This window comes from Notothenia rossii, assembly GCF_949606895.1.
Source record: "Notothenia rossii genome assembly, chromosome: 11".
Lineage (NCBI taxonomy): Eukaryota > Metazoa > Chordata > Actinopteri > Perciformes > Nototheniidae > Notothenia > Notothenia rossii.
The window spans coordinates 11,010,009-11,026,245 of NC_136910.1; the positions used below are offsets into that span (position 1 = coordinate 11,010,009).

Sequence of the window (16,237 nt, forward strand, 5' to 3'; positions counted from 1 at the left end):
ATGTAACTTGAAAAACATGTAGCCCTATTCCACAATTGCTACATGTTTGAAGATCAAAGGTCAATTATGGCCACAATTAACACTCCTCTACAAGACCCTTGAAAGGCGGCGATGTCATCAAGACAAAGTCAGGAGTAGCACCTAACAGGATCCTGGAAGTGAGGATGAACAAGAACAACCTGTCTCCCATCCCTATCCGCTACAGTTAATTTCAAAAATCGCCACACCTCTTCACCAACGGCATAATATGTCCTCTTTTCAAGGTAAAAATAGTAAACATGGGAAACGCAAATACTATCAATTTGGATAAAAGTTAAAATAATCTAGTCCATTCCAGCCTATATTTTAAGGTTGTAAGCATGGTGGTCTTTTATGTTTGTGGCCTCACACTTGACACTGTAAATATGGTATTATTGTATGATTATTGTGTGCCTTATGGACTGGAATTTTTTCATAAGTTGCCCATCTGTCAGACCTGACAAGATTCCCTTCTGTTAATGATTCTTCTGATCTGGATCTGATTCATCTGAGCTGTATCTCTTTATTTCATTTCCATGTGGATCTCTTTAATCTAACGCAACCTTCACTGCAACATCACACACAAAAGGGTCACAGTGCCCAAGGGATGTCTAGAGGTCTGTCAAGGTAAACAATAACCTGACCTGTCAAACAAAAAGCAAAAATAACATGCACCAATGACACATAACTGTTAAAACAAACAAACGTAACAATGAAGGTGCTTCTTAAGCAAAAATACACCTTAATGACCATAATGGTTGCTGCTATCCATTACAAATAAATACAAACAAACTGTCAGTGGCTTAGCATTCTTAAAAAGCAATGCACTTCGCAGCAAAAAAACAAACACAAATATCAGATAATAGTTGTAAAGCTTTTATACACAAAAAGACCCCAAAGACGTATAAAAACCGCCTTGAACCCCATTTGGTAATATTATGTTTCTGCTATGAGTTTAAGCGTTGGTCATTTTCTGCTGAAATGGAGTCAAGCAAACAACAACACTTCACCTACAGTTTTTGAGTACAGGACAAACCCAAGTAAATGCAACAAATGTACTTTAAGCATGTTTTTTGGGTGACTTTCGGGGTTACTCGACACAAGTTTGGAAACCGCTGACACTGTGAGCAACTTTACAAACAAACCACACTCGCGATCAACGCAACCCCTGAAAGGTGTCTAAACGTGGATTAGCGTGACAGTTTAAAGAGTTGTTTGCACAAACTTACCGAGCAATGTTGTCAAATCCAGTTAGCATCCATGTAAACTCTGCAAAGTGAGCAGTCAACGCATGTTCTGCTAACTTTCGTGCACACTGACTGCACTGGTTTTTACCTCACTCTCTCGGATAGACAGTTGATGCAGCAGCTCGTGCTGCGGTGGGAAACCGCTCTCTCTTCTCTGATGCCTTCAGGTGCTGCTCGGAAAACTATGCTCAAACTAAATCGGTAGTTTTTAGTTATGTTGGTGTGTCAGATAGATCCAAGTAGGCTACTAGTTTGCCAACTCTAGCTTCATTGGTCAAATAATTGGCTTTCTTAAAAAAAAAAATGTTAAAGTATTGGTTGAACATACATAGGCTAAATACCTAATATAGCTTATAATTGTTCAGTATTTGTTTGTGATTTTTTTGCAAAATAATGAATACCACGCATATTTATATTTTAGCAGAATAACCATGAGAGTCAGAGAGCAAGACTACATATCATGTTGGCACCCTTACTTACAGCCATATAACTAGGTTTACTTCACATTTTCTTTTCATTTTAATAATTGGATGAACTGTGCAACATGTTCAGCAATTTGTATCGTTAAATTGCAGTATTTACTGAGGTGGTTCATGCATTATAACAAAAACCCATGCGTGTATTTAGAATGGGAATTGGGAGGCAATATATTTAGTTTATCATTCAGCTCTTAGTAGCTAAATATCCAACAGCACGCGAATGCGGCCTCATCTCTCCCAGTAGCCATGAGCTGTGGACAGGAGGACAATAACTGCGGCTGTGAGTTACTTTGTGTGTGTTTGTGTGTGCGTGTGCGCGTCTGCGTGCGTGTGAGTGTGTGTCATCACACCGGAATGTCTGGCAACAATTTCGCACCATACAACCAGTTATCCACATGCACATGCACCGTGTGTCCTATACATCGTGTTCTTCAGTACACCAACAATTGTTTTACAGCAACTAAAACTGATAAAGTTATGGGCCAATCATTGACTAGTTGCAAAATAACTGCTTCCAGTGCAGGTTCCCCCTACCTTGTGTAATCCTGAAACAATTGCTTTGATTTGTTTATGGCCTGGCACATTATCTACCAATCCAGAACCGGATGTGCCTCACCTCAACCTAATCGGCCAGATATGTGGGACAAGCAGGTGCAATCGGCAGATGAATGATATTTTTTTTAAATAAGTAATATAACCGGTTTCTTTGATTGATAAAGGTCTTGCACGCATCAAATCCATTTAATGAAGTTTCATTGATTTCCCGGTTGATTTATGTTACTAGTTTTGTTTACTATTATTATGGTAAATAAATATAAAGCAAATTCCCGTAGATCAATTTCATCACTTACCGTTGCCACGCCCACGAAAAAGCGAAAGCACGTGCTTTAAGAGAGAATCCCTTTTCCACTTCACAGCCTAAATTGCATACATTTAAACTTGGAAAATGGGGGATTATTTTCCAAACCCTCCCCGCTCCTCTGATGGGAAGTCTTATGCCATATGTCAGGAATGTGCAATCCGTCCATTCCTCCACCTCTCCTCCACCCAGGACTCGTGTGCAAACCTTTGGGAATCCCCAGATCCCTGATTAAAAAAAAGGCGGGTCTTTTTTGTCCAAGCATATCTTTATTCGAACCACACCATAGCCTAATATCCGATATGATTATTACATTTCAGATTACGTTTTGTAATCGACAGGAAAAGTAGATAAGGACAGGAGTGAGTTGAGAACTTGCACAGGTTCATTTGTGTACGTATTAGAAATGGTACACTGTCAGAAATAATGGGATAATAGATAAAACATCTACAAGCCAATCCGAGCCTACATATTGCTTTAATGTCACCTAAATAAAGTACTGTAATATAACTTCACAAACAAACTCTTATACACACACACCTTTGACCTAAAGGAAGTGAAGTTGCATTCAAGAGCAAATCCTTGTTTTGTGGATCCTGCCCTCTGCTGTCAGTAAAAGTTCATTACATGTTTAGAAAACCTATTACCCAATTTACACCTGATTCAATAGCTATAATAACACTGATAAAAACATTACTACTGATTCTACCTACAAAACAGAATCAACTAAATAAATCCCTTACAATCCATGGAGTACGTTTTGTTATGAATAGGGGTACATTGTAGAGATCACCATATTGAAATTGATGGGGATTACTGGTTAAAATCGAGAACATAAAAGGAACAAGTAGTTCTAAAGCTGAAGGTGGAGGGAACTAAATATGTTCTTTAGCATCATGGTAATTGTCCCCTTTATCAAAGGGCTTCTCTGTTCTAGTTCAGCCTCTTCACACTTCACTTGCTCGGCGCTCAGCTGAAGAATTACAATGCAGCCGTGCCTAGATTATGTTACATGTTACTTGATAGATGCTTTTATCCAAAGCGATTTACACATTCAGTACTGTGGGCAATCCCCACAGGAGCAATTTGGGGTGAAGTGTCTTGCCCAGGGACACAACGACATGCTTACTCAAACTTGCCATCCTCGGATTCGAAAATCAGCAATTCAATATGTTGATGTAATACAGTACAGAAATAGTGAAATAAATACTATTAAAGCATAGTTTAAAACCCCTAACAACAGCATGTTTTGTAAGGCTTGTAGGTTTCTGAAACACATTTACCATACCCCAAGCTTACCTTACCATTTAATAGAAAACAACAAGATGGTCTGCCAGCATCGACTAAACGTTCTGAGAGGTAAAGAGAAATTAAAACTAGAAGAACATAAAATGAGCCTGTGAACATCTGGAGGAACAGCTTGAGGTGCCAACATTGATTAAATATATCCATTCACACTAAAGTATGAGGCTGGGATCACATGTGGCTGATTTAATTATTTTTCACACCTTTGAATGATGTTACTATTCAACCCTTGAAAGATTAATTGGATCCCAGGGTATGTTGAATAATGAAGGCTTAATAATCATTTTTCTGTATTGTAACCTGTAAAAAGATTGTATTTTTATTGGTTTTGAAAATAAAATAAAATATCTGTTCTCATTATAATAACCACAGAAAATTACATGGAAATTAAAAATCAAATTAGCTCTCATAGAAGAGGTCTTTCTCCAGCATGGCATCGAGTGCGTTGCTTGGATTTCAGATATCACACTGTTATCCCCTAGGACCAATGTTAATCTAAATATTCCTATTGGAATAAATGTTTGACTTATTTCAAACTGAGTTCAGCTTATGAGTTCTAGATAAAAAGGAAGAACTATAATTGGAGTGTTGGCATCATTTTTGAACCACGAGAACAGAACAGCAGTTTGTAAAAAAACAGCAAGGAAGAAACTGCAGGATATTAACCAGCAGTCTAGCAGCAATTATTTCCTTCCTTTTCCCAGCTACATTTCACCCAATTAAACTTTCCAGCGAGAGAACCTCAGTTGTACCGGGAGACAATCTGTTATGCCACTGGCGTAGTGTAAAAATACAGCATTTTTTAAACAAACACAGACTGCTGCGCTAGAAACCCATCTAACTTCAAATAAAGTTTTTTCATGGGTTTCCTTCGAACAATAACACTTAAAAGATCACCTTTAAAGCATCTGAGGACACCGAGGCAACCGTTTAGTGTCGAAAGATAAACACAACATTGCTTTAAGCACAATATCCAATACATTTTTTGCTTTGAATGTTTCAATTACATTCATTTTTTTTCTATTTTTGAGTCCATTTCCTTGACCCGTGCATCTACAGACACCCTCTGCCTGGAACAAAATAACAGATTGCCATTTTGAGTTCACAAAAGCGAGATGTAAAAACCTCAACATCGGCTTTTTTTATTTCTTGACGAACTTGGTGCAGGGTTTTCTCATTTATTCGCCTCTAATATAAAGGACGTTATTATTTGGCAATTCTTGCGTGCAGCCGTTTGGATGCTCACTTCATTTGATGAATCATAGTGGCAGGTTACTGACACTTTTTCTACCCTGCAGCAAAGTGCATCATGGAAGATATATTTTTAGAACACTAATTCGATTGGTCAAGATGACATTAAGTGCTATAGAGTTGACATGAGATAATGAAGACTTCAGAGTGAGAATAACAGCAATGCCTTTATAAGTGCCTCAAAATGCTGTTAGACTTTATCTAAAATCTTTTTTTTTTTTTTTTTTAAACACGAGTTATTGGGATGGATCTTCTTTGTTGTAAGAACCTAACTTCATATTCATATTTACTTTTCACAATCCCACCTCCTGATAGCTGCCCAGTACAGGCTGCTGGTGACTGAGGAGCTCCACTAAGGGAAGCTGGAGGTTAGAGGTCCCTACTTAAGGCACTTCAAAGATATTGTTAATAAATGATCAACTTTGGATTGTATAACAGTTGATATCAGCTTATTTTCTTGTAATATGTTAGGGGAGATGGAGATAGGGATAACAGGAAGAAAAACTAACAAAAAAACACAATGGAATAATTTCTCCAAGAATTGCATTGGGTTGGATTCAGGTGTAATTCATATTAGGGGCATTATAAGCACATAGAAAAGAAATCCCTGAGTAAACTGTTTCAAGTAAAACTTTCTAACCTTTATTTCAATTGTTTCTATTTCTTTCTATATCTGCAATATTTTTCTAATAATATGTTTTGTTTGCTATACAGAAATGCATATTTAGATGCTTATACATCATTTTGGTTTGCATTTCCTTTTCTTATTGACAGATTGACCCTACAAGTACTCTTTGCAGATATTCATTCCATGGTGTAGTATGTCATGGAGTATTCTTTTTTTTAGCATATTATTATTGCAAAGTTATGTAACACAGTGTGGCTGGTCCCAATAAACATCTTGTCTTTTGCTATTTTAGTCAGCTAGAAGCAAATCTAAAATGGGACTGAGGATATCCTTAATTTAACCGCTTGCTTCTGGTAAAAGTCAACTTTCAGTCCCACTTAATTTGTACATACTATTTTTAGGAGGAAATAGGAAAACTGTCTTGATTATGCAGATCGCGTCCCCCACTTTGGGAACGCCTGCTCTAGAGAACCTGACAGTGTTTCCTTCCTCCTAATTCTTTCAGAGATGTACACACAAATAAATTCATAACCCAGGTCACACAAGTTGACTCTCAGGAATCAACATAGATGTACATCATTCAGTTTTGAATTGAATCATAAACTCAAAACTGACCTCTACTTGATTTCCAAAGAGCTTAAACTCTCTCACAGGTTTGCATCTAAGTAACAAGTAAAAATACAGAATTAATCAAGAACATAAAATGGTGAAAAAAGTAGAAATTGGTAATACCAAAGTACTCTATCTTGCTCCTTCTTCTCAGCTTTTGCGCGAGTTGACGTACCACTTCCGAAACGCTACTCCGCTAGTGCTCGCCACCACGCACAGCGCCCCCCCGAGGCTCCATAAGGTCGGTGCGCGGTTGAGGAAGATGAATTGGAAGATGAATGCCAGCACCACATCGATCGTCCTCATCAGGGCCACGGGTCCAGCCTTCTCGATCTGAAGGGCCTTTGTGAGGAAGGTCTGTCCGGCGATACCCAGGACAGCTATCAGCATCAGCAGCCAGCGGTCGCGGCCACAGTTGGGGATTTTCCACTCTCCGAGGACGGATGTGGTGATGAGGCACTGGAGGAAGCCGATGACAGCGTAGTACCAGACGGAGAGGTAGTAATGGACGCTCTTCCCCATCTTGCGAAGGATAACGAATGTACAAGCTGCCCCAATAGCAGCTGGGATTCAATACAAAAAGAGAATGCATGAATACAACTATCACGAGACTAATGACTAACTAATAAAACATCTACAAAGAAACATGAGACAAAAACAATATATGATCGAATACACTGCTTCAGGGGGTGTATCTATCATTGAATACCTTTGTTGTAAGATTTGATTTAATTAACTTGTTCATTGGAGTTTCCTCTTGTGGCTACTTAATCTCTGTGAAATCTGTGAATCACAACCCAATATATTCGCTTCTCCTCCTCCTGTCCTGCCGCGTGAGATACTTCCCATCAAGCCCTCAATTCTTGGCACATAATACAAAAAGATGTATTTCTCGACACTGAAACCGGTGGTGTCATAACTTCCACCTGCTCTTGATGCCAGAATGCCATTAGGCTGTGGAGATCAGATTATTTGGAAGTCTATTTGTGGGACAAAATCCAATTTATTTGTAGCTAGAAAACACAAAAAATCATGGGAGCGATCACTGTTATGGCTTGCATAGGAGCTGAGGGAAAATAACAGCCTTTCTCTGTCCGATGTTGCCCTTATGGTATCACAAATGACGACAGGAAGGAATTTGAGATGTATCATCAGTTGCAGTGTCACAATATTCGAGGAAATGATCACTCTGCATCCTTAGTTTTAAATTAATGTTATTGAAAGATACAGTATAATAGAATAATCAAGTGTGATTTATTCAAGAAAAACTGCTAAACAAAGCTTTTTTTCATAAAACAATAGAATAGAGATTTTAAGTCAGAACAACTGTTTTTTCCCACAATTATTCATTCAGAATTTTATTTATTTTTTTTATAAAATACTGCACCTCCTGCGATCTGGAAATACGCTAGACACTATTTTTGATATCATTTTGAACTTTGTACTGCCGAAATGACATTTTGCCACAAAGTGAAGCTCCTAATACATTGGTTGAACTTAATTTGGGACCCATTTTGAGACCGGAAATTGTATTTTAAAAGTGTTAAGCCAGTTAGGGATAATAAATAATCCCTAAAGTAGAGATCCTGGCAAATTGGAGAATTCAACTTCCACTGGAAGATGACCTCCTTACAGTATAACCTCGACTCATTGGAATTAATATAACTACAGATGGACACAATATCAAAACATCCTATTTGTCCTGAATGATTTTACCTACTTTATATTGCTAAACAAACTGTTTATAAGTGTTGTGTGTATATTAACTGTATTACCTGCAAATGCAGCAATAGTTCCCTTGATGTGGTTATTGTAGTTGCCATCAATGGTTCGTCGATGATCGCCAAATAGGAATGGCGGTCTTGCGATGAGGAGGACTCCAGTGATAGTGAAGACAGTGAAGACACAATCCCAGATTGTGCATCTCTCCTTCAGGAAGATCCAGGCCAGGATGGAGGTGAAGACTGGATTACTGAAAGAAAGAATTGAGTAAGAGATAGTGTGAGAGGTGAGTAAATGTGAAAAAAAATGTAAGGCTAATTAAATAAATCATTGGGATTATTGTCTCAACACATTTCTCTCATATAAACCCGATAAAACTCAACTTTCCCAGATCTTTAATGAATTACTGACAGATAAAGGAGAGCGGGATAATTAAGTGCCATATCAAACATGTTGGAAAATGAGTTTATAAGAACAATAGGGAGATTAAAACGAAAAAGGTGACAGGCGTACAATTCTGGGAGGACATAATCTATTTGTAGTAGAGGTATAATCTCCACTAATCCACAATCAATTAACTTCCTACCTGAACATGATGACGGTGGCGTCCGCTAGAGGCATCTGCTGAACAGCATAGAAGAGCAGGATCATGGCATTGGAACCAATGAAGCCTCGAAGCACCAGATATATCCTTTGGTCTCTGGGACCAAGGAAACCTGTCCTGGAGGAGCAGAGATATGAGGATGATGGATGAATGAATGACCGGACGCATGGGTGATTGGACTGACTGACAGAGGAAGTCATAAACAGGATTTTAGACAGGGATGGATGGAGGGAAATTGAGCAGCAAAGTGAGCGGAGAGATAAATGACGGGACGGCTGGATAGATGGATGGGTGAGTAATGTGGAGATGACAGTGGTGGATGGACAGATGAACAGATTGAGTTGAAAGGAGAGAATGAGCGTTGATTATGAATTAATGTAAAATAAAGCAGAATGTAGAGGACATACGGATGGATGGATGGATGGATGGATGAAAAGGTAAATGAATGAATAGAAGTACTGCTGGTTTTCTATCCATCCATGTAAAGAAAAAAGTGACTCAATACGAGCTAGTGAAATAACTGAAGTTACGTACTGTAACTCCAGCCTCTATGAGTATAGGCGTAGCCCTCTAAAGCTATCGCTATTGGGTAATTAAAACACTTCCATGCCCACCCGCGAGGTGGGCCCCACCTACGGACTCACTTCCGGTATAAATAGGAAGGAGGCCCGACAATTTGCTCCCACACAAACAGCTTTTCTTCAGATATTCGTGGAGCCAGTGGGGGCCCAGAACTTAGAGGGCTACGCCTGTACTCATAGAAGCGGGAGTTACAGTACGCAACTTCAGTTCTATTTCGTATAGGCGTAGCCCTCTAAAGCTATCGCTATTGCGTTAAGGGCAAAGCATGATGTAGTCTGCGCCCCACTGAGTCCGTCCGGTACCATAAGCACAGACACACCTACTCAATTAATAACCCATGCCTATTGCGCCATGGCTCATCACAGTCCCTGAAAATATAGCATAAACATGAATATTCTCCACGAGGGGACGAAGGCTGCGAACAATACAAACCTGCCGCTGTGAAAAAGTAGAGACTAAGGTCACACTTTGTCCAGCGATAAAAGAGGGGGGGAAAGGGCCGCTCTCTGCGTGCCGACAGGCAGGAGAGAGGCGCATAGCTGGATCCCTGACGTCACTCACTCTGACAAGACACTCAGTACAGAGTGTGTCAGAGAAGAATGGGAGATCTCCCTCAAATCAAATTGAATAAACGAACAGGGGGAAGACCAAGATGCAGCAGTGCAAATGTCTTTCCTCCGTGCAAAGCCGTAGAGCAGGGGTGTCAAACTCAATTTCTCCGCGGGCCACATCAGCATTATGGTTGCACTCAAAGGGCCGGTTGTAACTTTAAGACTATATATCAAAATGCATATATAAATATTTAATATATATAAAATAATGTATTATATGACATTATTGCCTCTGCATTGGATTATTATCGGATAGGGTAATAACTTCATAATTAACTACGTCTGAAAGCAGAAGTCTAGGGCAAATCATTGCAAGTCTCTTCAGTGACAATGTTACAAAATTATTTTAAAAAAAATCTAATTCTGAGAAAAAGGCAAATTTTAAGAAAAAATGAATATTTTGAAGAAAATAAGTTAAATTCTAAGAAAAAAGTCAAATTTGAGATGCATTGTGGGATATGTAGTTTATGGGCAACGTGCTTCTGTAAATCGGCATGTAACCGTATAATAAACATATTATATTCTTTGCAAGCTCTTGAGGGGCCGCATGAAATGAAGTCGCGGGCCGGATTTGGCCCCCGGGCCTTGAGTTTGACACCCCTGCCGTAGAGGATGAAAATCCTCTGATGGAGTGCGCACTGATGTTCTCCGGGGGATCCCTTCCCGAGGAGACACACGCCTGTGACAAAGCCTCACACAGCCAGTGTGACAGGCATTGTGCAGACAGATGAAGCCCTAGTGAGCGCTCTCTGTAATGCACAAACAGGCGCTGGGAACGGCGCAAAGCAGCATAGCAAGCTAGCGTGTGCAAGGGGCAGAGGAGATGAGATGTTGCTTCTTCCTCTGATGTGTGAGGAGGAGGAAAGAAGCCATCCAAAGTTATCACTCTCGACCTAAGGAGCTCGTGATAACCTTTGGCATAAAAGCCGGGTTTAGGGCGCAAAATAACTGAGCTGCCATCTCCTTGGATCCGGAGACATGACAGAGCCACAGAGAGGGCAGACAAGTCACTCAACCTTTTTGCTGATGTCAGCGCTAAAAGTAGTGCTACTTTGGCTGACAAATACTTAAGGGGAACCTGATTTAAAGGTTCAAATGGGGCTTTACTCCGTGCACGTAACACCAAAGCCAAGTCCCACTGAGGCGCCGATGTGCGTGACACAGGTCTGAGTCTCCATACTCCTCGTAGAAGAAAACGGTTTGTCAGAGGGTGACTAAATACCGTTCTGACACCGAAATCTACGTGGCAAACGAGATAGCAGCAGCATATGTTTTGATCGTGCTGAAGGCCAAATTCCTGTCCAACAACAGCTGGAGGAACGACAGCACGTGAGGCAGGGGAAACTTGAGGCAGGGGACAAGTAATGGGGTCCAGGCTTTTCTCTACACACCAACGCTGTCCACTTGGCTGTGTAAGACGCTCTGGTGGACGCGGCCCTGGCTCCCTGGATGGTACGTACAACATCTTGAGAGAGGCCAAGCCCGCTATGCAGGGCGCGATGACATAATATTCCTGCAAAACAGGAGAAATTATGAACAACCAAATTCTTTGCTGCTCGTTTGGCAGATCTTGCCAGAATGTATTAATTTGGCACACACACAATTGTTAATGCCCTTAACCATTTGACACAACACACACACAATTGTGAATGCCCTTTTCTGTCTTCAATATAAACACATGTGTATATTATATTCATGTCTTCAATATATTTGAAATAAACACCATGACTTAAAATAAGAATTTCTCTATTCAGATATTGATTTTGTAATCAAACCCGCCAGACGCCAGACAGGCGAGGGGGCGATATCACTCATTCTGACAAGACACTCCGTACAGAGTGTGTCAGAGAAGAAAGGGACATATCCCTCCCATAAGAGGAAAAAAGGGACGCTCTCTGCGTGCCGACAGGCAGCGGAAAGAGGGACCGCGGGTTCCGCTGCGGAACCAGGCTCCATCTCTGTCTCCTCCGTCCGGGGGAGAAACGGGATGGGGGAACCAGGCGGTGATCCGTGGATGGAGGCGGGGTAGGAGTCGTCAGACTCCTGCCCGGCACTCGGACCCAGGAACTCCAGGGCTTGGTCCACGGAGTAGGACTCCTGGACTGGCCAATCATCCTCCTCGGCACTCATCATGAACCCCGTCTGGCATGAGGAGCAAACTCTAACACAACCCTGTGTAATCATGTTTAAGGATTTTCTTTTGAGGTGGCTCTAAAAAAAAAAGCCTTTGCTCTTTAGTTTCTCTACAGTGCTTCAGTACCGGGGGGCTGAAGAAAAGTGGGAGCAGATTGTCGGGTCTCCTTCCTATTTATACCGTAGGTGGTGCCCACCTCATGGGTGGGTGTGGATTACAAGTGTTTTCAGTGCTGCGCGGGTGCGCAGGGGATTACCCAATAGCGATAGCCTTAGAGGGCTGCTCCTATAAGAATTAGGTGAACATGGTCAAATGTGCTATTATTTATCAGCAAACTGAGGAACAGAAACTGTGATAACTTAATAGAATTTTATTTTTAATAATAGAATTAGCTTTCTGTGGGAAAGCATTTTAGAAAAAACCTTCCGTAAAATTGATCTACATGGGGTAATATAATAATTATAATTCATGTCTCTCACATTATTTTGACAACTTAAACTTGTTTGAGCAGGGATTGCATGTTAAGCCAGGATATTTACCTATGAGGGGGGGCTGCATGAGTGAACACAAACGTGAGAAAGCCCCAAGATAAATTACTGGGAGGGAAATGAACTATTCACTGCTGAGCTTACGCACTTAATGTTATCCCAACATTTAAATGACTGTTTGGAATAAAGACTGTTTAGGAGAAAATCCATGTCTAAATGCCAAACCCTGGGATCAAATTTGAAACTGTCAATGTTTGAGTTTCTACGTAAAATAATTTTCCAATTTGGGATGAATAAAGTATATATCTATCATAATGCTTACTTGTGGTAGATGAGTAACGGCATAGTAAAGAGCATCTGGAAGAAGCAGCGTATGGCGCTGATCTCGATGGCGTGGATTCCCTCGATTGTTTTCACCAAGAGAGCAATGATGGAGAAGAAAACGGTGGCCAGGAACGCATAGAACAAACCCAGACCTTGACATCTCTTTGGTTTCTCTGAGTCTGGAAAACATGAGAGTTTGGGGATGGTTAAATTAGCACAAGGGGAGAGAAGGGGGTGCAAAAACTGAATGCTTATTGTATTGTGCTTATGTTGATACATTAAAGGCAGGATGGAGTAGTGAAGTTTAAAGAATGTTGTTGAACTTCATGTGGCCTTCGTATAGTATTCAGTTGGAGAAAAAAAACGAAAAAAATATGTGCACAAGAAAACGGTGTGGTGTTTGCAAACCCTGCTTGTGGAAAAATAAGATGATATGCTTGCAGAGATTAAATTCAAACCTGAGGTCACTCAGACATCTCTCTTTGTATTTTTCCACAATGTGCGGTCTACTTGGCATTTCATTTATCCTATCACAGTGTTTCTTTTCATTACCTAGCACGGAGCGAGGAGATGAAGAAGAATATTATTACAGTGTCACATTACGAGATTAGTATTACACTCTACATGAGCTTGGAATAATTGAATTGGACACATTTGTAATAGATAATATGATCTCACCATTCAGTTATTATTTCACTGATAGTTTGAATGTAATAATGAATTAACGTAGAACATAAATGCTGTCTTAAATAATAATTAACATTTATCTGAGAATAGGTTTCAACGGTCAAGATAAGATGTGTCAATACTGATTTATTTTCTAGCGCTCGTGTCAGCCTTTCTTTTTTGCACCCTGTTTCGTGCGTCACTGTTCAATAGGTGAAGGTACACAAAGGGAAACTGATGTCCTAGGGCATTGAGTGCATCTCTCACTTCCTTCTTATTTCCCATAATAAAACCAAATCGCCTAATTTCCTTATACAAAGTTACGCAAAATACTTTCACACCTCTCTTGTTGATGGACACTTACTTATTAACTAGACTAAGTGTTAGAAGATACTCAAATGCATTGTTGTACTTCAATATTATTTATGGAAAGAGTTGGACTCACTTCATAGAAAGTTTTGAACACTTCCACCAAGATCTCCAACTTTTTTGAATACAGTTGAATTAATTGTTAGTGTTTATTCCGTTTTATTATTTTCTTTACTTTGTATGTGTAACCCGTGTGTGTGTGTGTGTGTGTGTGTGTGTGTGTGTGTGTGTGTGTGTGTGTGTGTGTGTGTGTGTGTGTGTGTGTGTGTGTGTGTGTGTGTGTGTGTGTGTGTGTGTGTGTGTGTGTGTGTGTACATAATGATAATATATGATGTGTTCATATAATTACTTAAATAAAAAGAGGGGGGGAAATAACATAATCAGATCTTCATTCTAGCTATATGGATGGAAATGTTTTGATAAGGTCTTTTTATAGGCTTGTCATACTCAAAGCCTACAAAAGGGCCTTGTTCTGGTGTTGCGAAAGTGCACAGTCATCCTTCCTTTTGGAGGAGGATGATGCAAAAGTTATGCTGGCAGTTTATCTATGTGTATAATATTAAAGCTATAAGGCATATGGAACACAGACATATTGCGGTTTTATTCTTAAATAATAAACTAACATAAATAAAAGATGTACAATAACAAAACAATATATCGTATACATAGCTCACGTTTACTGTGATGTAAAGAACTGTGGAAATGTAAAAGCCTTGAAGAAACTATTTATTCAAATGTGTAAAATAACTTTAACGGTGCTTTTCTTTAACCATGTGCTGTTAATATGCTCCACGTGATGTCAGCTCTATATTACTGTTACATGACGTTACACGGTTGTATAACGTGATGCTACGCAGCAGGAAGCCATTGGTTCTCTGGCTGCTTATCACTGTATTTCTGCATCGTCTTCTCATCTCAAAGCTCATTTACTGAGGGTGGAGAAGGTGGAGACACGAATCACATCAGATCAGAAGCCGGTATTTAACCCTAGCTAAAAGAGCACATGCTGTTCTACCTGTAAGTGCGCTTCCTTCTCGGGATGCGAGCTTGCCTCTGACGCAAAACGCCGGTGGGCACAACGTTTTCTTCGTGCTGCCTTCCGGTGAATTCGCCCTCGCTTCCTCAGCATCACCATCCTCGTAATCACACGACACATGGCAGTTACTTTGCAATTGAATCGTGGCAGTTGTCCGTTCATCGTCGCCACTTTCGTCGTCGTCTCTGTTGTTTGTGGCATGGCTGTCAACTTTATGAAACACCACAGTAACGCCGTCCTCTATGGACAAAGCCCGCTCGCGCTCACAGTGGTTCCAGTCGCCCATGGTGAGATGTGGCGGCGGAGCGCAGCATGCCTCGGTCAGAATGCTGCTGTCCGCTTTCTTCGGTGCCCTGAGTGACTGAGAAGACAAGGTTAATGACTAACCTTGGTGGCAGGGTACTCACTCCCATGCGTTGGTTACTTTACCCACAGGGGGGCAGAACTGATCCCAGAACAACTCAGCTGCTGCACAACTAAAACATTGCCCAACGTTTACGCCCATAGCAGAGGCAGGCAGTGGAGATTTGAACCAACCAAAACTCAAGCCTGCAGTACACACGTTTGAACTGACAGAAAATCCTAATGAAAAACATAAATATCAGGCGACATTTATACTATTAGTGGAAAATAACACATTTCATTAACTCAAATACTATAGGCCTACTTATGTTTTGGAATTCTTGTAGTTTACTTAATTTTAGATTCTTACAAATATTTCTACTCCACAACCTTTTGGAGGAAAAATATGTACTTTTCATTTTCAATGTATAACTCTTACTTGTAAGGGAGGATTTTAAGAACAGTGTTTTTACTTATACTTAAATAAAGAATACTTTTCTCACCTTTCATTATTACAAGATGTATTAAAGATGTCTGGATAGCTCCAGGATTAATTTGAGCATTGATGAAAGAAGTAGTCTAGTCAGATATATTACTTGAGTAAAAGACATCACCATCATTTTTAAATGTTCCAGTACAGCACAGTGATACCAAACAATCATATTTTTTTCTTTTAAATGTATCGGAGTAAAAAGGGTTTGGGTTGCTGAGTAGAATAATTAAGTAACATAAAATCCAAAAATTAGTACACGTACCTCAAATTTGAACTAAGGTACGACCCTTAAGTAAATGTACTTCCGCTGAAAGTAATACTTCTGGATTTTGGACACACAATGGAACTATTTTGTTTTTTTTATTTTCTATCTGATTTAAGTTCAAACTGATTCCAATCCATATCTACTGTGTGAGAAATAAAAACCTCACTTACTACATTTTCAAAAACACAATAAATGAAACTGCATC

At 40.0% G+C, this 16,237-nt stretch overlaps 2 protein-coding genes across 5 annotated transcripts in view; both read right to left on the reverse strand.

The window, feature by feature from the left end:
• plce1 (phospholipase C, epsilon 1) overlaps nucleotides 1-1,396 on the reverse strand; it is an 85,349-nt gene extending 83,953 nt beyond the window's left edge. For all 4 annotated transcript variants that reach the window (XM_079660831.1, XM_079660832.1, XM_079660830.1 and 1 more), the window contains exon 1: nucleotides 1,248-1,396. The gene's annotated coding sequence lies outside the window, so the exon portion shown is untranslated. The remainder of the gene's footprint in view (nucleotides 1-1,247) is intronic.
• A 3,910-nt stretch (nucleotides 1,397-5,306) lies between these two features.
• Nucleotides 5,307-15,425, reverse strand: slc35g1 (solute carrier family 35 member G1). Its single transcript, XM_079660834.1, has 5 exons — nucleotides 14,912-15,425; nucleotides 12,860-13,040; nucleotides 8,705-8,839; nucleotides 8,172-8,368; nucleotides 5,307-6,959 (listed from the first exon to the last, which is right to left on the reverse strand). The coding sequence occupies exons 1-5, from the start codon at nucleotides 15,216-15,218 to the stop codon at nucleotides 6,547-6,549; spliced, it is 1,233 nt and encodes a 410-aa protein (XP_079516960.1). The 5' UTR covers nucleotides 15,219-15,425; the 3' UTR covers nucleotides 5,307-6,546.
• Between the last annotated feature and the right edge of the window lie 812 nt (nucleotides 15,426-16,237).